At 40.1% G+C, this 22,283-nt stretch overlaps 1 protein-coding gene across 5 annotated transcripts in view; it reads left to right on the top strand.

Annotated features, from left to right (window-relative positions):
- PLCB4 (phospholipase C beta 4) overlaps window positions 1-22,283 on the top strand; it is a 185,911-nt gene that overhangs the window by 160,148 nt on the left and 3,480 nt on the right. For 3 of the 5 annotated variants that reach the window (XM_068186059.1, XM_068186058.1, XM_068186062.1), the window contains 7 exons: window positions 3,408-3,523; window positions 7,346-7,421; window positions 12,851-13,026; window positions 17,304-17,405; window positions 18,547-18,604; window positions 19,066-19,152; window positions 21,177-21,213. In XM_068186059.1, coding sequence (XP_068042160.1) covers window positions 3,408-3,523; window positions 7,346-7,421; window positions 12,851-13,026; window positions 17,304-17,405; window positions 18,547-18,604; window positions 19,066-19,152; window positions 21,177-21,213 — 652 coding nt within the window. The remainder of the gene's footprint in view (window positions 1-3,407; window positions 3,524-7,345; window positions 7,422-12,850; window positions 13,027-17,303; window positions 17,406-18,546; window positions 18,605-19,065; window positions 19,153-21,176; window positions 21,214-22,283) is intronic. The other 2 variants (XM_068186061.1, XM_068186060.1) reach the window with 1 other exon arrangement.

The raw sequence follows: 22,283 nt of genomic DNA, 5'->3' as shown, positions 1-22,283 counted from the left end.
AGGCTGTTCTTGCTAGTATTAAAAAAAGTGATCCATCTGTTCAGGCTTGCACTTGCTTCCTCTGATCTGAGGAGCAAATTGCCAGCGATAATCTAGAAAGGCCCTGCACTCAGAAGGGCTTTCAGCATTTCAAGCACAGCTCTTGCATGCCTGAGCCAGCCTGAGTCCTGCTGCTCCTAAGTGCAGAGGGTGAGCTTGTCCTAACAACAAAGTGCCTGCCCAGGGCACGCCTGGCTAAAGGCCCCAGCTAGGGCAGCTCCTGGAATGCGGAGTCAGCACTGGTCTCAGGGCAGCGCTGGGTGTGCTCACCACTGGTCCTGCTGCATTTGATCAGCTGAGATGGAGCAGGACTCTGCAGCTGGTGACCCATGATCAGCCTCAGGAAGCCTGTGTTTGAAGCAGGCTGAACCTAAAAGCACCAGAAATATGCTGGCTCTCATTTAACCACAAACACTGCAGAGATATGTTGGAGTAAGCGAGCAGAAGCGAGTTGTCCATGATGCTTAAGGAGAGAAAAGTGGAATGCTTTTCCATCTAAAACTGGCTTTGGAAAATACATTATGGCCAACAAAAATTAAGTGGTGCCGGGCTTCCTGGCACACAACACCCTGTTGCTGTTGTTCTTTGATGTTATCTTCCACTCACTTACCTCAGTTCAGCATTTCAGCTTTTTTGGCTCCAGCAGCTATGATAATATTCTCCAAAAATCCCTCTGTTGGGATTGCTGAAAAGCAGATGATTGCTCTTGGGAGCAAAGAACACAATCCAAACCCCAGTCCAGGAGGAATCTATCAGCTGCTGGTGCTGTAGTATTCCTTGTGTATGACTTTTGAAAAATGGTGGCAAATTCATGTAGTTGTCACCACTTTAAATCTCCTTGTTAGGAATAACTTCTCTTGAATCTTAGCTCTGGTAACCTGTGCTTTAGGTAGTTTAAAAAGTGACTGGACCTATTAAAAAGAATATGTCCAGTCACTTCTGCATAATGTGCAGAAATTCTGTTTTTTAAACAATGCATCCATTTAAACACCTGCATCTGGCTTCTTCTGAGGTAGAGTTTTTCCTGCCTACATTCCCTGAAGTAACCTTAATCTCCCAGTATGAATTAATATCCATCTTATATTCAGCTACAGAACAGCTGATGTGTCTGAATGATGACCTTTAGTTTATATCTCTTCTTTATCAAGTTATATGGTGAGTACTGTTTAGGGGAATGACCTGGGGTGGCATCACAGGCAGCTGGGCAAAGAAAAGGACATTTCTCAGTCAGCCAACTTCACTTTTTATCAGCCTGCTTTTATGGGCCCCTACTTCATTTTAATATTTTTCAGAGCTGTCAGGTAGTTTCTGTGCTCTTTGGGCTAGACAGAAGAGGAAGGATAGTGAGAGATTACCTTGATATATTCTCTACCAGCCCAGCAGCTCAACAGAGGATTGTGGTGTACAGTTCTAGCAGTCTCAGACACAACAGGGATGGTCACAAGTGCCCCTTGAGGAATTTAATATGGTTCTAGACAATAACCAGAATTGCATAATTGATCTAAATCCCCAAATTCATCTCCTGCACATTCATATTGACATTGAAAATGTGTACTGTTTGAATTAAAGCCTAGTAAAAAAGAACATGAAAAAAATCTCCATTTCATGATGCAAAAGTAGGAGTACAAAAGACGAGGGGACTGTAGACAAATAAAGTTCTGCAACATGGATTTTTGAACTGGAAATGTTAGTTCCTTCTTTATATTTCCTCATCCTTGTATTCTGTAATGGGAATCCTCCAGACCTCAGTTTTCAGCTGTGCACAGTGTTTTTGTTGCTTTAGGGAGATACTGGACAGGAATAACAGTTTGTATAAGGGGAATTTATTCCCTCTTCCCTTCAGTAGCCTGAGCTGTGATTTCTGCACACACATACTCACTGTTCCCAAAGGAACAGCAAATGACTCTATTCTTTTCCCATGCATACTCTTGCTGTGATTTGAGTCTTTTTATACCAATTTGGTGGCCTCTCAGAACACTGGCAGAACTGTTGCTTCAGTTTGTAATGACGTAATTTGTGAATATATTCATGTGAAAGGTGTGCAGGTTCAGTGGGCTTGAGGAAATCACTAGAACCTACCTGAGGAGACTTTTACCTGCAAACTTGCTCTGAATCAACCTAGAACAGGTCAGCAACTGAAACTTTGCATTTGAAAACAAAAAATGCTACAAAAAAAACCATTCATATTTCTTAGAATTTTGGCAGAAGTTTGGGCAGAAGTCTCATGCTTTGCAGAGCTTGTTCTTAGTCTTTTATGGCAAGAATTGGATAGTTCTGCTCATTCAGAGGAGAGTGGGTATTTTCAGAGATGCTCTCAGTCACTTCACCTGTGGCTGGCTGATGTTGTCAAGCCCGAGCCATTCTTTTCACTGTCCCTATTTCTCCCTGCCTGCTTAATCACTGCAAACACCCCCTGGTGAGGCTGGCATGTTTTAATATTGACAGAATCAATGTGTTTCCCTTTAAATCCTCTGTGGATCAGCAAATCCAGTTCCCCACTCTGAATACAATGCTTGGAAGCTGTATGTGCTCCCTGGGGAGGTGCTTGGCAGATGTTGGAGTGCTGGGGTACAGCCCAGTACTAGATTTTTGAAAGTATTGCAGTATTGGTATTAATGTTTTGGTAAAAGTGAGTGTAAAAGTATTTAATTAGCTTTTTTAGAGGAAGAAACAGTGATAAGGCAAAGGTATATATAAAATAATAATAATAAAGAGCAGTAGAATAGCAAGTGTGGAAAAGGTGCAAAAAGAGCTATAAAAAATAAAGTCCTGGATGAAGCTGTTTTAATTAATGAGGTTCTTTTTGCCATGATTGTATAAAATGCAGGGCAGTTGGGTATTAATAAAATAACATGAATGAAAGAACCATTTTTCCTATTGCAGTGTAAATTCAATAGTTGCTGCTCTCCGTGCTGGTCAAATATTTGCATCATTATGATCTGCTGTTCTGATAAAGGAAAATAGAAAGTTAAGTTGTATTGCACAACTTGCTGTCACTTGCTAAAGGAGATGTCTGCCACAAGGTGGGATTTCTTAATGGTGAGAGTGCTGCTATCACTGGGGATCATGGGCCAGACTTTCCGAATTGTACTTAAATGGACATTTATTCCAAGAGATGACTTTTTTCCCCATCATTGCTTTATTTCTACCATATTTTTAAAGTTCACTGCAGGTTTCAATTTTTCAGACAAAAAAGGAATGTTTTAGTGCTTGTGGTGGAATACCTGGACTGTTTAGTACCACTTGTCTAGACCCGATTAAATTCCATTGTCAAAATTGTCCATTTGTACACTGATATTTTTTAGGCTGTAAGGAAATTGCACATCAAAAATCCAGCAACCTAAAGGTGAGGTCCTACTGTTTTCCAGGAGCACAGCGCCATGCAGAAGTTGCACTGCACACAGATTGACAAAATAGTGGCCCAATATGATAAAGAAAAGGTGTCATACGAGAAAATGTTGGAAAAGGCAATCAAGAAGAAGGGGTAAGATATTTTTAAAATTATTTTTATTTAGACTTAGATTTGATATCTTATGCTTTTGTGGTCTGGAGTAAAGTGTTCAATAAAAAAGGGCATTGCAGCTTGAACCAGCATCATACATCAGCCTGAGAGTGAGCTCTGGCAATGGGCCATAAATGCTGGACTCACTCTGCCTTTCTCTAGTCTTCTGCTATCAGAATTTTAAAAGTAAAAGCAAAGGATTTGCCTCTAATTTTTATTTCTGTGGTCTGGTGTGGTCTCACTGCACTCCCCAGGGAATGTCACTATTGTGTTCAGTGAGAGCAGACTAAAGTCCTCAACAGCTCTAGTGACCAGAAAGAAGCAATGTTTTGATTTTAGGGGAACAGCTGGCTTTTAAATCCTGAATGTTTGAAAATAATAGACTTTTGCTGTGCTGTTGAATTGAAGTTTCTCTTTGGCAAAAAACTTACAGATCCTCAGCTGGGATAAATGAGTCTTAGACCTTTGACTGGGGTGGAGTTGTTTTGACTTGCAGAAGCTGATGGCCTGGGATATTATCTGTGTGAGTCTCCTGTTTGTCCCAGAAAGGTTCCTGGAAGATGCTGATGTCTTTAGTAGAATGGCTAATTCTAATTTGGAACCCAGCGGCAGGACCTGCTTCTGCCTTGCTGTTCATCTGGCAGCAGTTTCTCCTCTCCACCTTTCACCATGTCCCTGGAATTTCATTGAGACAGCAGGAATTACTTTAGTTCCATACCCAGCTATGCTAACAGTTGCTCCTAATTTCATATTGTTGTCATCTGGCAACAACATCTGGCAGCAACTCACTGAATACTGAACATAGATGCCTGTTTGGCACTGGATTCTTCCAAGAATACTTTTTCTATAAATTGCTTGGAATGGTGGAGGGCTTTTGAGTGCACATGCTGTAAACTGCCAAAGGAACAGAAGCAGGACTGTTAGAAGTGAACAAGGTAAGGAGAATTCTCCTCACTAAATTATTGAAAGCTCACTGTTTGTGCTGTACTTTTTTTGTTCAAGACAGGAGAACTGTAAGCACACAAATACTTACAATCTATGGAGTTTCTTCCAGAAAACTACTACTTCTCCAAGTAGAGAGGGGACAACTGCAGGATTGATTCATTTAATGTGGCTTTGATTCAATTTCATTGAATATAACACAGCAGAAGGTTACTGATACAGCTGCATTTTTAGTTAAAGTCAGGTTATTTCCTACAGTGGCAGAGAAGTGAGCTCTGGGCATTGCACCATAATTATTGTGGGGGCAGAAAGGTTTCCCTGTGCTCTGGTATTTAAGAATCTCAGTGTTCCTGTTGGCCTGAGAAGGAGCCAGTGCCTCTGCCTGTCCAGACAAAACAGCCAAGGAAGGTATGCCAGGAAGTTCAAGGTGGAAATGGCTGTCTCTGTGCAATAAATATGGGGAAGTTCTAGATAACAATGCTCTCCAGATCACCCCAAAAGGGGACAAGTATCAAAACAGTCCATAGTTTGATTCACAGTTTGAGGTCACTTCATTGACTACTTGCAGCATCTTTTCTTAATTTTATAATGCATGGAAACCAAAGCCTTTATGCTAGTCTTATATTATGAGTTAAAAATAAAATTGGAAATGACCATTCCAGAAACAGCTTCAGTGCAAAGCCAGGCACTGTTCTTTACAGTTCCTGGCCAGTTCCATACTTTCCATGGACTCCAGAGCTCTCAGTCACCTGATGGCATTTTCAGTTTCACAAGACTGACTGCATGCATCTGATTAACAGCCAAATCATAATCAGTATCTGACAGACTTCCTGTGAAAATACTTTCTAGTGTCACAGCAAAATATTTTAAGGGCTTCCTTCAGGGTGAGCCCTGAAAGCCCATTCTGCAAGGTATTTATGCCCACCCCAGCTATGCAGAGTATTAAAGGACATGCTTAAAAGTGAATACATTGGTTGACACTTAGAAATTTTACTGAACTTAAATGATTTGATGAATTCAGGGTTCAGTGAGTACAGGACATGCTCCATTTCCTTGGCTATCATTCTGGAGCATTTGTAAGGAATAAAAGTTGTAAGAGAGCTTGTAGAACATGTTTTCATGGCATTCATATTGAAACTGTCAGATTATTTCCTGATAAAAAGGCCTTTGATAGATGTAAAGACAGCTTTCTCTTCTGATCTTGTTGTGCAGTTTTTTTGTGGTCCATTTCTGCCACATGGTGTGACAAATGCCAACTGCTTATTGTTCAGCAAAGTAGGAGTTTTTAATCACATGCTAATTCACTGACAGATGGACAGGATTTTGCTCCCTGTGCTATTTCTGTCACGCACTTGAAATACTTACAAATCTCAGAGAGGCATATGGAAATAGGTATGGTTGTGTTCCCACTCTGAACTGGAGTCAGGGCACGTAAAGATCCTTCTGGTTGATTGGGACTGTCCAGAAATCCAAGTGTGTCTGTGTGTGTGAGCTTGGTAGGTGGCACTGGATTGGGCTGGCCCTGGCTACTTGTTCCCAGCTGTGACTCCATGGCTCAGCCATGGGCTCTGCCACCACAGCTGGGGGCAATTCCCATTTTCCATTATCCCAGGGTCCAAACTGTCTGGGAGTTGCCTTGACACATGATGAAAGCTGTATTTCCAGAGACAGGATCAGCTGGTGGTTTGGACGTCTGGGACTCTGAAGAGTCCAGTGATTGAGCTAATGAGGCTATTTTGGGATAGAGTATGACTGATTCACACCTAAGAATCAATGTCTTTCATACTGTTCAACAAATCAAATATTCCATTGCAGCCACACCCTGATCACAGTGTTATCAAAGACACTTCCCTTTCAGCTGTTAGGTTTTTTCAGGCAGAGGTAACAGTGGCCAGAACCTCTCTCTATGACTTTAGATTGCTTCCAAAGTGTCAAATAAGTGTTAGAAATAGCTAGAAAAATTCCCATGCTCTGGGTAGAAAATAAATGACTAGTTGCCCTTGGGAAAACAAGACACACTATTTTCAGTAAGGGCTTTCCTGGTACTGTTTGATGATAAAATTTTCTGCTAATTTCCATAAGTTTAGCTGTACTTTGATATGAAAATAGGATTTAGACTTGTTAAGAGTTTCATAAATCTGCTTTTCTGGAGCAAACATGGATTAATGTTACTGCAGTCAAGCAATGACCATCATTATTAGGGCCAGCTGCTGCTGATAAATGAACATGTCCCTGTCCAGACACAGAGCTGCATCACTTTGCATCAGTGGATGATCCAACTCAGAAATATTACAGTGCTGTCCAAACAGACTTCTCTCAAGATACTGTTTTATTCCAGGCCCCTCCTTTGCATTCACTTATTTTCACAGAGGGACACCCACACTTTCTGTAGGTGTCCAATTTTAGTACACCCACATCACCCTGGGAGGTAATTATTCAAATTGCATAGTTTTCTCTGCCTCAAACTAAATGTAAGTAACCAAATTACTTTTAGAACAAAATCAAAAATCATGGCAAGGATAGGGCTGTAAGTTTTCAGGCAGAAACTGATTTCTCTTGGCAAAGCATTATAAGCCTGGAAAAGGAACCAAGTGTCATAAATGGAGATGCCTGACACATCCTCGTCAACCGAATAATTGCTGGGCAAATCTAGAATTAATCATGTGGTATTTGAATTGACTGATCATTAATCCAACAATATTTTGTAAGTTGTGAATGGATTGCCAGAAGAAATAATTTCATTCCAATACAGTGCAGCACTTCAACTTTGATTAACATTTTAATTAGTAAGCGCTGACTGAATGGGGAGATGTTTAACTTGTGGCACACATCACATTTGCAATTTTTCAATTTTTTTTTTAGAGGAAGTAATTGCGTTGAATTGAAGAAAGAAACAGAAATTAAAATTCAGACACTAACATCAGATCACAAATCTAAGGTAAGCAAACAGCCAATTTTAACACATGCAACTTCTGAGAGATTTTGAGACCAAGTGGAAGTTAATTTTCCTGGAAGCATATGAATCATTTTCAGCAATAATAACACGTTGAAAAGAATGGGAGTAATTGAGTGTCTAAAAGTGTTTCTTAAAAAAATTTTTAAAGCAACATCAATTTCCTGCTGTTTTGAAATTTTTGAAGAAAGCACCATATTCATGCCTCGCGAAGTGAAACTGGTCATTTGTATCAGCTCTAGTTAAACAAAGAGAATATGTGTTATATGAAATTTGGATGCTAAATACATTCCCAAAATACATACATAAAGAAGTTTCTATTTCATTTTCCATCATTGTTGCCTTGGCCTTGGTAATCAGTTTCTTAGGGAATGAGGAGCCCAAGTTGCTCTTGAACCAAATGCTTTCTTATTTCTGGTGTTGTTTTATTTTGTTTTTTTCCCACTGTTTTGTTGCTTTGTTTTCTCCAAGGTCCTGGGGAATAAAAGTGCCCTGGGACTCAACCTCAGCTGATTTGGAAAAGCTGTTCTCAAGCTCATGGCTCCCCTGGAGTTGCTCAGAGCTGTTTCCTCTGTACTTCTGTCCCACTGCTGAGTTCACTGACTTCCTGTTTCCTTTGGAAGGCTTCTCCAGGACTTGCTGACATATTTTGAAAGCTGTCCAGACTAGAGGGTCGCAGGGGCACCAGGAGGCTCATCCATGTACAAAATCAGCTGGAGGGAGGACAGTACTGGAGACTGACCCCAGTAAAAGCTGAAATCAGTAAAAAGAATCGGACAAGAACAGAAAATACACACAAACACAGTCACATCTTTGAGGCTAGAATAAGTTAATTTTTATCTTGCCTTCTTTGAACTTTATTCTCTGGTTTTATTATTTCATGCAGAGAAGATCCTAATTCTCTAAACAAGGTTTGCTTTCTTGTTGCTGCCCTCTCAGCTATTGGTGTAGCCAAACCCCCGAGAAATAAAACCTAAAGTACTCTCTTATGACTCTCTTTTCTTCCTGAAAAGTCCAGGACCCTTTCCTTAAATAAAAGCAAATTTATTAAGTCAAAAAATAAAAAATCTTCATTCCTCTCTTATTAAAACAAACTCTCTGAGGAGCACTGGCTCCCAGTCATCCAGACATAAGCTCCAAAAGTCATTTGAAATTACATTACACAGAAATTTATTTGCTCTGATCTCTCTCTCACCTGTATCACTCATAGTCTGGAGTTAGGTGTCATTTGTATACAAGGAACATCCAAATGTTCATTAATCTTCCAAATCCAATAAATGTGACTCATGTTCTCCCTTTCCACGAATATATTCAGTTTCTGAGCCCTGTTCCTTTCAAAATCCAGTTTTCACAATGGTTCCCTTTAATTTAATCCATACCTGGAAAAAAAAGATTGATTTTTTTGTCCACTCCCATGTCAGGTTTTAGGATGACATTTTGAAAGGAGACTTAAATGTAAGAATTGAAATGTAAGACTTCAATATAAGACTTGAAATTCCAAGCTTCTGATTATTGGATAATTCCCAAAGATCTCTTCTGCAAGTCATCCCCCTCTGAGGATTCCTCTAACGATTTTCAATGTCCTGCTCACTGTGGTTCCATCAAAATTGTCCAGATTATTTACCAGCCTCTTCTGTTTCAACTGCTGTGTGTGGGCTTTTGAATTATTCCTGGAGATCATTCAAAAGTTTGCAAGCAACGGGTTGGAAAATGGTGCTCAAGACCATAGGGAAATTAACTCTTATCTTAGATGAAGGTAGGTGCAATTAAATTAGATTAAATTCTGAGATGCTGAATGCATTACACTGATATAGTGGGAGTTTGATTAATTAACAGTTGTTCAGCATTTCTCAACATTTGGCCCACTAATTTTGATATATCAGATTTGAACATAATTCATCTTTAATTACGGCCCATGTCCTCCAGTACAGCTCTGTGCCACAACGTGCCTGCCAACACCTTTAGTGGCAAACAGACCTTTTCATCTCCAAAACTCCTCCTGTCATGAGGTGACATCCAGCCCGAGTTTGACATAAAATATTGAAATGAAATCTGAATGTCCCAGCGTGTACTTCACACACAATTAACCTAGCAAATGCAAATTACTTGCCTGCATTAGGAAAGTAGGTCCCAATTTCAAGAGGACAGAAGATAAAAAGAAAAAAAAAAAAAGGAAAGATTACTTCAAAGATCATTCCTGCTTGAACTTGGTGACTAAACAAACTTCTTGCATATATGCTTTGCAAAAGAAGGTTCCTTATCAGGATTTTAATTAGTCTCTTAGGCCCAGTGTAGGAACAGATGAAAGGACAGGCTTACTCAGTCTGCAGAACAGGAAGGAGAGAAGGAAGCTAATGGTTATTTTTCCTATCCTTTAGGACAAGCAACACTGCCTTAATAGCAGAAAGTAGGACAAGAGCACAGCCCAGTAAAAATTAAATAGTCATTTCAACTATGCTGCTAATAAATTGGAGAAAAGCAGGGATGTTCTCTGAATTTACTACAGCTGAACTTTGAAGTGTATCACAGATCTGCAGCAGAACTGGATTTCAGATGATTTAATGGCCACGAGTTTTGAGTTCTTCTGAATCTGAGTCAAATTGGATATTTAAAGTCTTGTAACTGGTGTTTGGCACATCCCTTACATCCTTCTCGTCAGGTTATATCTTGCTGTACCTAGAAGTCTAGACTGCTGCCTTGGTGGAGATGTAATAAAAGAAAGTTTCACATTTCAAGCTTCACAGAAAAGTTTGTTTTACAAGGACGTGTACCTGCTTCTTATACTGCCTGCTGCTTCTGGAATTAGCAGCACATCACAGCACATCTGTCCATGAACACAGGCAGGGTGTTCTGATTATTTCCTCCTTCTTAGATTAAATACTTTAAGTATTACCACACTTTGCAGGGTTTGTCTTTGTTCAGGCTCCTCTGTGGTTTATAATATTCACCATTTAAAAACAATTATCACATTATTCATTTGCAATGAACCTTTGAGTCTTTGTTCCTCTGTGTTTGTTCTGGCTTTGGAAACTTTTTACAATTAAGTCACAAAATACTTCCACCATGGCTTCCACTATTTATTTCACTATTTTATTATTTTTATTGTCATTTTTACTTTTATTATTTTTTATTGTCTTGTATTATTTTTATGTCTTTTTATTATTTTTTATTGTCATTATTCTTTTTTTGTGCAAACGTCATTTTGCATTTTCTCTACAGTGTAAGGAGGCCTTGAATAAAAGCAAACTCTTCTTTGTTTACTGGAATGCCTGTGGTGGTGGTGCTCCTGCTGCCTCCTGCACTTGGCCTCCTGCTGCCTGGGCCATGTAACAGCATCTGTCTTTTGGAAATACTAACAATTTCTAACACTGTGACTGTGGGAGTTTTCTGAGGGCACAGTCCCTTTGCTGCTGTGCTCCAAATTACACCCAGGATTTTGGACTGATCTACCTGCACCATATTGAATTCAAATCATGGATGGAGCTGACTCCATCTGGAAACTCTGCATGGAAAATAAATAAGGAACGTGTTTTCCTAAAACGTTCAGCCATGACTTTTAGCTCTCCTAAGTCCATCCTAGGTCCCCCTGGGGGTTGGTAAGCCAGAGGAGATCACTGTTGAGAAGAGATTCATACAACCTAACTCAAGTGTCTTGGTGCTTGAGGCCCTGGAGATGTAAGAGGGGCATTTCCAGAAAGTGTGAGAGTGATAAATCCTGCTTTGGACCTGCCCACATTTTCCCATCAGCAGTACAAGGAGCATGGGCTAAGCTTGGCCCAGACTGAAGTGCCTGAGGCGATGCCATGGGTGAGCTGGAGTGTCTGCCCCCCAGCCTCTCAAAAACCCCATCTGAAAAGTTTGTTTTTCTTCCTTCACAACATCCGAGCATTTATTTGTACTCATTTTAAAACTGAATCCTCATGTTTTTCAGGCTCCGAAGGCAGTACTGATGAACACCTCATTAAAAACACTACTCCCACAAACGGCACCGCATCCTTTATATCATTTCATGCTTGACAGGCTCTGGGCTTAGAGCCCCCACATGCACAAAAAGAAGCATGGCTCATTTTGCTGGAAGCACACTGACTCTTATGCACACTGATCAATTGGGCTTGTGTTAGTCATACCAACTTCTGCCTCAAAAGTATTTTTTTGTTTTCTGCAGAAAACTCCAGGTTGCTCTCTATCAGCTGCTTGTACCTGTTTTGATATGAGACCACCATTTAGCTGTAGTTAAGTGCAAATCTGGCTTTCAGGTAGTAGTAGTAGTCATCTTGCTCTGTTCCAGAATTACTCACTTCTTTATTTCATTGATTCCTTCTTTATTGGGCAACATGAGGTTTAGGTAAGAGGCCCCTCAGAGGAGCCTCTCCAGGGCAGAATAGAGACTGGGTCTGATAAAGTCTCCACTTTTTTCACCTTCATCACTGTGTGCAAGACAATCTGTTCTTCGTTTTGCAAAACCCAGCTAAGATATTTAACTGGAGTTTGCATAATTCTCTTTCTAAGCAAAATGGTGGCAATTTTTGTTAAAAAGGATTGAGTTTCCTTAAATGGAAGATGACCCAGATGTTATTGATTGTAGTTGAAATTATTGCCTGAAGATGGATTTATTGGGAGGCACATTTTGTATACCATTTATGGAAAAGTAGAATAGTATACCCAAAAGATGATCATTAAAGGTTAATAAAACATATCTTTCTATTAGCTTCCTTTTGAAATCAATGAGCACAATATATTATAATAACAACTCTGGTGATTTAGGCTTCTTAATACTGTCTCTTGGGAACATTCCAAAACTTTAATCTCATTATTCTTGTGAGGCTTGGGAGATAAGCAAGAGAAGAATACTTGTCAGATTCCTTGCTGGTTTAATGACTGTAAAACAAAGATACGTAGCCCATCTTCAGATTCAGGTTGTACTAAATACACGATTTCTCTGTAAATGCTCTGTTTTTGTGAAACTGTCTCCATGATATCAAAGGCTATCTTTAAGCCCTCAGAGAAATCCTGCTCACTAGGTTTGTCCATTGTTAAGTTCAATACTTTCAATACATATATTTTTCATGGCAACAAAAGTGTGAAACTGTTTTATTATTAGCTCGGTGTTGGAGAAGGTATTAAAACAATTGTAATACAGTGAAGAGCATATTTATTCAGCCACTCTGTTCAAGGCACTTTAGGTAATAGTGTCTTAATAGTAGGGATTGGTTTATGGTGTTTCTATACCCACCCAGCAGTGCCCTCAGTAGCTTTGCTACCTGTGAAGCAACTTCATTTGTGCAACTTCATTTTTCACAATTTAGCTGCGTTCTTTAGAACCTGTTTTATACTTGTCTTTACATCACTTTCAGCAGCAGGAGGAGTTGCTCTATCTGGGAGCCTCTAACAAAGCTGGTGTTACCTTCTTGCAGGTCAAAGAGATCGTGGCTCAGCACACCAAGGAGTGGTCTGAGATGATCAATACACACAGCACCGAGGAGCAAGAAATCCGCGACTTGCACTTGAACCAACAGTGTGAACTACTGAAGAAACTGCTCATTAATGCTCACGAACAACAAACCCAGCAGCTGAAATTCTCCCATGACAGGTGAGTGGGGCAGTGCTGCCTGATAATGAGTGCTTGGTTTAGTTCTGCTCTGTGTAGTGCTTTAGTTTTTTGCATTGACAGCTCCAAAGGCACTGGGCTGAATGCACGGTAGAAGTAGAAGAAGCAGCCATACAAGGTTTAGATTGTGTCCTGGTAAAAGATGTGTCTGTCAGGGAAGGCAGGAACCTCTCAGAATAGAAAATGTGACCCCCTTCCCTCCAAATTATTATAACTCTGAAATCACGGGGCTGTCAGGCAGAGGAAAGGGAAAAGGAGCAGCAGTTCTCTACTGTGTGTAACAAACAAACAAACAATCAAACAAGCCAACAAACAAACAAGCCAACAAACCAACCAGCCCCGGCAGAGCAGAGCCCGGCCCCAGCCGCTCCCGGCCGCGGGCGCTTTCCCTCCGCCGCAGTTCCGGGCGCGGCCGCCAGGGGCGCTGCTGGCTCCCGGCCGGGCGGGGGCGCTGATTCCCCGCTCCAGCAGGGGGCGCTGTGGCGCGAGCTCGGCCGCGTCTCCCTCACGCGGCGATGGCGGCCGGGCTGGGCAGCGACGGGGCTGTGGGGGAGCCTCGGAGCGGAGCTGGGAGGGCAGGGGCCAGCGGACCCCAGAGCGCACTGGAAATGTAGCAGAAACCCGCTATCTCTGCCCTCCAAAAGAAAGCCCCTCAGCAAGGAGAGTACACCTGCACTCTTCCCCCGCCTTGGCAATTTCTTTTGTTTCTCTTGGGTACCTGGTCATTATTGTCTCTTAGCAACAAATGGGACTAAATTCCCTGAGAGAAAGAAAAAAAGAAAAATCAGAAAAATCCTAACCTCCAACATCCAACGGGTAGATGTAGGAATGGACTTCTTAGCTGATTTAGATCATCTGAACCACCTCAAAGGCAGCAGGAGTGACGAAGCATTGGTAGTTTGCATTGACTTTACCCAGGAACTTAAATTCAGAGGCTGGAAACTGAGAAGTATAAAATACGGAAATACCCTTTGGAGTTGCTGTCAGCTGGGGACTCGTGTTTATAGCACTGCTGGCTGTAAGAAAGATTCGTGTGAAGTGAGGTCAAAAGGAGTTGCAGGATAAGCTACATTAGACTGATGTGTTATCTTCATACAATATCTTGCTATAATCACACAGAAGATGCTATGTGACACTAAAGCTTTTGTAATTAACCATCCTGCCTATTTGATATCAAATAAAATTAAATGCACATTATAGTCACAGTGCTAAAAATGGTGGTAAGTAGAGGAATCATTTTTTTATCCTATGTTCTCTTATCCGAATCAACCTAAAAGCATATGGACGTAAAATATGTGTGTACACAAAATATATATATATCCATATGCAGATTCATATGTATTTGTCTTCAGCATCTTTCACACAAAAACTGTGGGGAAAAGAAATAAATCACATTTGATGAAGGCATTGGAATGATTTTTTAAAATTCCTGAGTGAAAAAGCAGCGTGTCTTTGCATCAGAGAGAACACATGCTGGGAGCTGCAAGCTTTTCATCCAACAGAGAATTGTCCCAGCAAAAGGCTTGTCGTGAGCTCATATTTATGTTAATCTCTGTGTTAACCCGTCTCTTCAAGCTGTCCTGCAAAACATACCCAGTCAAATATGAAGTCCAAAAATTGTTACATTATTATACAAAGTCATAATTCAAAAACTATTAGCCAGAGGAAGGTGCAGTCCTTGGTTCTGTACCTCTAAGTCATATTTGGCGACATCAGCCCAGGAAATCACATCACTTTTCTTTTTTTGAGTCTTTTTTTCCATTCTCCTTGAAATTCATCAGTATGCTTGGAAGATGATTTACTAATATATGGCCTGTAAAAGTAATTTTTTTGTTTTCTTTTCCATACATAGTTCCATGTTCCCTTAACTTTGCTAGAAGCTGTCATTTCAGCCTACTAGTATATATACACTAAGGCAAAGCTTAAATTTTTTAAAAAGCTTTTTTCTCATCGTTTTAGTCTTTGGGTTTAGAATTTCTGTATCTGTATGTTGTTTAAACATCCCTCTGTCATTTCTTGTATATGATTCTTATATTCTTAGCAATGGATTTTGCTTTCTTATTAGAAATCATTTGTGTTCAGTCCATATATTGCTCTGTGTTTAAAGCTACAAAGAACCAGATCTAAAAATTTACATCCTGATAAATACCAAGAAGCCTCTTTGCTCAGCTGTCCCAAGAATAACAACCTTCAATATTCTTTATGCTTCATTCATTGCAATTTACTGTGTTTCTGCTTGTTTGGGAATTATGTGCAGACAGGAGACTTTGCTGTTAAAAACAAATTTAAGACTGTGTCTGAATCTGTGAATATTTCAGAAGAATTTGGACTGTGAAATATTGAAATGTGAATAATAATGTCCCAAAGAGGCATCACACTTCATAATTTGTAAACTTTTTAATGTAATATATTGTGTGTAGGAAGACATGTCTTTTATCTCCAGAGGCTGGGAGACAATTCAGGTGTATCCACAGGAAAAAGGGGATCTGTGTGAGGGCAGCATGGGAGTGGAGCAGGCTCTCAGCAGGCTGTGCTCAGCACTTCCCTCTCTCTGAGCTGGGTAATGAGTTGGATATCACAGCAGAGGGCACAGGGCTGTAGTAGAGATCAATAATCTCAAATGATGCAGTTGCCTGCTGTAGGGAAGACGCTTTCCCTCCATGGGCAGCACAAATAGCAATTTCTGTCTGTGCTTTTGGCTCATTTAAAAACAAAGCAGAAGGCAGCTGATACTACTAAAAACCTGAAACTTATTGAGCTCCGGGGGTGCTGAGCCCCCTGCCTCCCCAGACTGAGTTTCCTTGTCAGATCTGGATGTGGTGATCCTGCAGCAGTTCAGAAACTGGGGACATGAGGCTGTTATTCATAAGTATTATGTACTCCAGATAAAATAACCTGAGAGAGAGAGAGAGAAATTGTGTGGTGGGTTTATTTTTTACTAGAAGAGATTTCTATTTATTCAAACAATACTGGTGTCAGAAAATGACACGTTAATGCACTTTGATGTCATCTAAATATATATATAAATTTGAAGGATAGACTTACATGCTGAAAATTAAGTATCCCTTCGAAAGACATGTTTGTATAAATTTCAGAGGTGCAGTCACTATGACTCAGTAGGGAATCTGCAGCTAAATCTTGCAGTGCCACATTTTTCAGAATCCTTTTTTATTTTTCTTTTCTTTACCATCCTGGCTTATCCACTTCTTCCAGTTCCAGGAATCACCACTGCTTGTGGGAGGGAGAGTGTTTTTGCTGGAGACAATGTGATGTGTTGGCCCTTTCAGCCACCTCCATGGCCAATGCCTCATTTCTAAATCATCAGTGATGCACCGTAGTCCTCTAATCCTCTTAACTTCTTCCACTCTAAAGTTGTATCTGATGCAAACAGGCTAAGTCAGTTTGAACACCTACACTGACTTTTTTCATATCCTTCAGCACAGTAATGAAAATAAATTATTTCAGCACTCCTCTTAAGACAATGTGTTTGAAAATCACTTCAATTTCAGTGTAGAAAATAATAGCTTTTATTTGAAGAAAGGATTGTTGGAGTGAAATGTGTCTTCAACACATCATTTTTTCTAGAACTCAGACTAATTTTTGCTGTGATACCACTGCTTTTAAATCTATATTCAGGAAATGTTTAACCTTACAAACTCTGGGAGGGAAAAGGGAAAAAAAAGCACCACAGTTCTTTAATAAAATTTTTTAAAAAGCTCTCTCTTTTCACAGGAAAGGTTAAAAGGTTCACTGAGCCGGTAGGAGAAACCAAACACAAGCCTGACCATAGCCTAAACCACTCTTTTCAGGCCCACAGGCCCAAAGAAGAAGTTTTAAAAGGAAGTGTGTCAGCTCATACCACAACTAGAAAACATTATTACTGTTGATACTGCTGTTACCTTCTGCATGCAGGATTTGTAAATTTTTAGGCAATTGTAAAAGACAAATAGCATTTTTGATAGTAGCTCGTAGTAAGACAACTCATAAAATAGGGAGAAAAGAGAGTGTTTTATACCCTTTTACAAGATTCAAAATGTAAAAAGACTTTGAACTCATCTTTCCAATTATATTCTCTGAAATAAATGGAGATTTACTGAATGCCTGTTCAAACTGTAAATTCTACCCAAAGGAAGGGAATTCTAGTGTTGTTCCTTCCTCTTCCTTAATACTTCAAGGAAAAAGTAACCAGAGTGTAGAGGAACCCAACCTCCACAACAGTTGCACCTCAGGCATTAATAACTGTGTTTGGTTTTGCCCAGGGAAAGCAAGGAGATGCGTGCCAACCAGGCTAAAATATCCATGGAGAACAGCAAAGCCATTAGCCAAGACAAATCTATCAAAAACAAAGCTGAAAGGGAGAGGTGAGTATCCCTTCCTGACAAGGGAAGAAGGCTGCCAAAGGCTGACAGGGGAAGCCGTGGGTTAATCCCATTAAAACCACGCTTTTATGGATGGAAACTGAAGTCAAAAGATTGTGCTGGATAAATTTTTAGATGAACGTTTTAGGAAAAAATTGTGATTTTCTCATATTTATCCTTTTAATAACTCTAATGCCCTGATCATCTTTGACTGACTAGAGTGGGTCCAATCACACTATTAAATTTTAATTATTGTACTTCAAGACCATTATATTTTTTTGCTTTTCCAGTGAAATGACAGCCTGACTGAGAAGGGAGTAAAAGCAGACTCTACACAATGATGTCTTATAAACCTTCAGGGTTTCCCCTCTACTTTGGCCTTGCCATCTGGCTTGTTCTTTCCTTTTTTACATCCCTTCCTTGGCACTGGGCTATTTTGGTCTCAAAGCCTGAGCCAAGTCCCTTGAGTGCTGCACACCCTCTGCTCATCAGGAGGATGAGCTGTCAGAGCCCTCGGTAACCGTTTGCTTTGTTGTGTCAGACCCCACTAATGACTCCAAGGTAAATCTGTTCCCAGATCTGAAAGCAGTTCTGGTTTATGGGCTGATTCAACTGTTTGAACTATTTTTGTTCTCTGTCATGGCAGAAATCTTAGGAAGAGACACTTGAGTTATTTTATGTAACTATTAATAGTATATTTATATTTTTGCATAAATAGCAGCTTTAAGAAGATTGCAGTATTGATAAGTGTAACTTCGCTTATGATCATAGGATGATTTTTTTCCATTACCACTCTTAAGACACACAGCACTTTTTATATACCAAAACTGACAGCAGAGTGTAGCAAGGGATGTACAAATTAATTAAACCATTTGTTTTGAAGTTTTGTCCACTGCTCTTGAGTAAGGAAAAAGCAAACTTCATTCACAGCAGTCAAGCCTTCATTCATACTGCCAATATACTTGGAAATCTCTAAATGTAAAGTTCTGTAGCCAGAGGAGTGTACAATTTGCCATTAGTCCCACCTGGTACAGATAATCAGAAAACAAAATACACCTGAAGAGTTTGTGATTCTCTCTGTTGCAGCTTTTGGGTTTCTTTTTTTCCAATGAGTCTTCATGGTGAACATTTTCATTTTTTTCAGGCGAGTCAGAGAACTGAACAGCAGCAACACAAAAAAGTTCCTAGAAGAGAGAAAAAGGGTAATTATAACCTTGAAAGTCACTGGGCATTGCTTCTGGATGTTCTTTTTCATTCCTCTGTTGAGAGAATGAGAAAGATTCTCATTCTGTGTTGAGAATCCAGCTCTTGTAGATTTTTGTCTTTGCTTTGCTGCACATACTTGTAGAATAAAAGACCTGACATCTATACAAGACGAAGCTATTTTGAATTAACAGAATTACTGCTCATTCCTGTGTGTTTGCCCAGTTTATGTATGATGTGCAATATGTATAATATGTATCTTTTAATTATATCTATTAATTAATAGTATAATAATATTAAGATATTATTAAGACTGGGTGATATACTAGGCTTACTGTGATGTTATATGCCACCTAAATGGGCAAGACAGCATACATGTGTGTATCTTTCAAGCAGGTTTTTATTTTACTTGTTAAAAATGTGTTATATTCTCCCACCCCCATTATTGTCTCAATCACAGCTGGCAATGAAGCAGTCAAAGGAAATGGATCAGTTGAAAAAAGTTCAACTTGAGCACTTAGAAGTCTTGGAGAAGCAGAATGAGCAGGTATCTTGTTTTAAAAGCTTAGAAGAAAAGCTAGCTAGAGAAAACAGTAACCAGAGTCAGGCTGAGTAGAATCCTCTGAATGTCTTTACCAAAATGGGGACTTTTTCATGGTCACTACCTCCTTTGGGAGTCAAAATGAAGAGGTTACTTAAATGATGATGCAGCAGCAGGTTTGTTTCAGCTGAGCCTGTGGGAGCTGAACTGCTCAGCCAGAGTGCCCTTTCAGATGTTCAGCCACAGTGATACTCGTTAGCCAGATATGACAGTCATTAAGGACCCAGCATATCCATTTTAATTACTCCCCAAAAGTAACTCAAGCAAGTCGGTTTACTTAATTTTGGAACTTACATTTCTAGTACTGATTGAAAAATTAGAGGTGAAACGTGCCCAGAGCATCTCTGAGCTCTGAGAGACTAAGAGTTTGGACTGAATTCTAGAGATGTACAGTAGCATGGGGAGTTTTATCTGTACTAGTACACCCTTTCCTAATTAAAATACCTTATTATTTTCTGCTCGTTTATAAGCTCTTTTTTTTTTTAATTGAAAAACTACTTGGCAAGGAAAGGAAAATTCTAATCTTGTTTCTGGTGGAAGCAACACTATGTTCTGAGCAGTTCCCTTGCTGAAAGGTTGAGCCAGAAGAGCTGGAATAATTGCATGGACTTGCAGTATGCACTTAAAAATGTAAACTGCAAGGGGAATATACCCAGCAGTTCAGTGAGGTGAGAGAGAAGGGGAGCATTTAATACTCACTACTGTTAAGGGCTGTGTACTCACTTCTTTGTTTGGTAAATGTTCAGAACTTGAACTCTCTGGAAGACACCATAATACAAATGAAAGCCATCTTGCAGAGAGATAGGGAAGGGAATAGTACAGGCAAATCAAGTATTTCCATTGGCAGGAGAGAGCCCCAAAGCTGCAGCCTGGGTAACTTGCAGGGGGTGACAGCACTCTTAAGATCTCAGCTGGCAGCACCACTGAGGCCCAGCCACCACAGCTCTGCTGATCACTCCACCTCCTCCTGGGTAACAACCACGAGTCCCATTCCGATCCCTCACAGGGTTGTTGTAGACCAGCATGAATGGATCTGGCAGTCAGTCTGCTCCTGAGCAGCATCTAAAGGCAGGAGGCAGGAGCTGGGGGAGGCAGGACATGGGGGAGGAATTTGGGCCATGGCAGATCTGTAGTGTCACTGCGATAGCTGCCAAAAAAAATAATGGGCTTGATCCAGAGCTTTGGTGTTATCAATTCTTTCTTTCCACTGGCTTCAGAGAGCTTTGGATCTATTTTTTTAAATACATGAGGAGAGGAGAGAATTATTCTGGTTGTGCTTTTGAGCATAATGTGATAACCACAATCTGTATAAGGGAGCTGGGACAAGTGTGAGTCACTGAAGGGTCACCTCTTTGAGCAATTAGTTACATCCTCACCTGGGCTTGCAGCTCTGCTGAGGGATGGCAGCAGCCTACATGAGCTTGCTCATTTGCCACTTAAGTCAGATAAATCATCAGCTATTAAATGGAATAAGCTGCTCCGTGTGCTGCTTATCACTCCTGTGTGGGCATGTGGTGGCCTCCACCACAGGAGTTGTCCTTAACAGCTTTTTAACTCACTCTAATTTGATCCATCAGAGCATATCTTTCCATACGTGCTGTTTGGACCATTTCCTTGTAGCCCCAAAAGTGCACCAGTGCAACCCCCAGCTGGCTCTGGTATCACTGTTACAGACACTGATGTATGGAAGTCAGCTGGATTCAGGTGGTGTTTGTTTAATGAGGATTTTGAAACACTTTTTTTTTTCCTGATCAAACAAGGCAAGAAGATGTTCATATAAATATACAATGGAGAAAAGTAGAATTATGGGTGGAAACAACCTTCAGTACAAACTGTTATAAATTTAAATTTGTTTTGTTTTATGTATGTTTTTCTTGCATTAATTTTTCAATCTCACTTCAGTTTTCATTCATTTAATTTGCTTCTTGTTGTATTACTCGATTTTGACATTTTTATTTTTGTACAAACAGCTTTTGAAATCCTGTCATGCAGTGTCTCAAACACAAGGTAGGATGGATGTATAATAAGCAAACTATTATTTCAGTGTGCTTTCCTTCTAAATTAAATCATTATCATTGGAGCCCTCCTTGTAAATGCAACTGTTGGGAAGTGCCACTGACACAGTGAGCACAGTGCTAATCTTGTTTGCACACAGATATTTGAGCCTGACACAATATTAGCAGTATTTTGTGCTTTAGCATCTGAAATTCAGATGAATATGAACAGTGATGCGCAGAGGAAATATTTAGAGATTAACTTGTACATTAGCTGCTGTTACTGGAAGATCTGCTTAGAGTTCTAAATTGTGTCTGTGAGAGTGTCTATTGATCTAAGTATTTTGGTGTTAATACACATATGATTGACTGTTAATGCTGATAGTCAGACAAAAGGTATCCACATATCTCAGTACAGTAATAAAATAAGTAATTCCATGCTAAGAATAGCCAAATATAGAATAGATGGCTGGAAATAGCTTCCTAGTGTCTGTGGAAGAGCACTTTAAAATTCACCTCAAATTCCAACGTGTTACAAGCTCTGGCAATTACACTTTATGATGTGGCTGTGCTTCTGTGGCTTCTTAAATAATCGTTACTCCAAGAAATCCCTATTAACCCCTGTCTTTCCAAGGGAAAGAGCTGCACTGGGCTGGAACATCCCCTTGTGCAGCACTGCCTGATCTGAATTACTCCCTTGAACCGATAACATCTTGCACTACTGACAGCACCCACTGTAACAACATTTATTTATGGACACATAATAATGAAAAAAACTCTCATTCAGCTAGTGGGGGAAAATACTTTTTTTACTGTATGTGTTTCCTAGCTTGTGTGAGATCTCAGTAGAGAGCACCCTGAAAGCAGAGTCCCTTGGCTTCCCCTGACTCCATGGATCCACTGTAGGTTCCAGAGGCTTGTCCTGTTGTGCTGGTGTGTTCCCATCGGAATGCAAACTCTGACCCAGCCTCAGGACGGCACAAATGAGATCCTGCTCCTCTGCTAGATGCTAATGTGGTCTTTGAAGCCAGGTTCTCTAAAAGAATTCTGTACACAGTACACTGGGACACAGAATATTTATAG

This window comes from Anomalospiza imberbis, chromosome 3 (assembly GCF_031753505.1).
Source record: "Anomalospiza imberbis isolate Cuckoo-Finch-1a 21T00152 chromosome 3, ASM3175350v1, whole genome shotgun sequence".
Classification (NCBI taxonomy): domain Eukaryota; kingdom Metazoa; phylum Chordata; class Aves; order Passeriformes; family Viduidae; genus Anomalospiza; species Anomalospiza imberbis.
The sequence above is the reverse complement of the archived record's forward strand: the minus strand, read 5'-3'. Positions and strand labels throughout refer to the sequence as shown.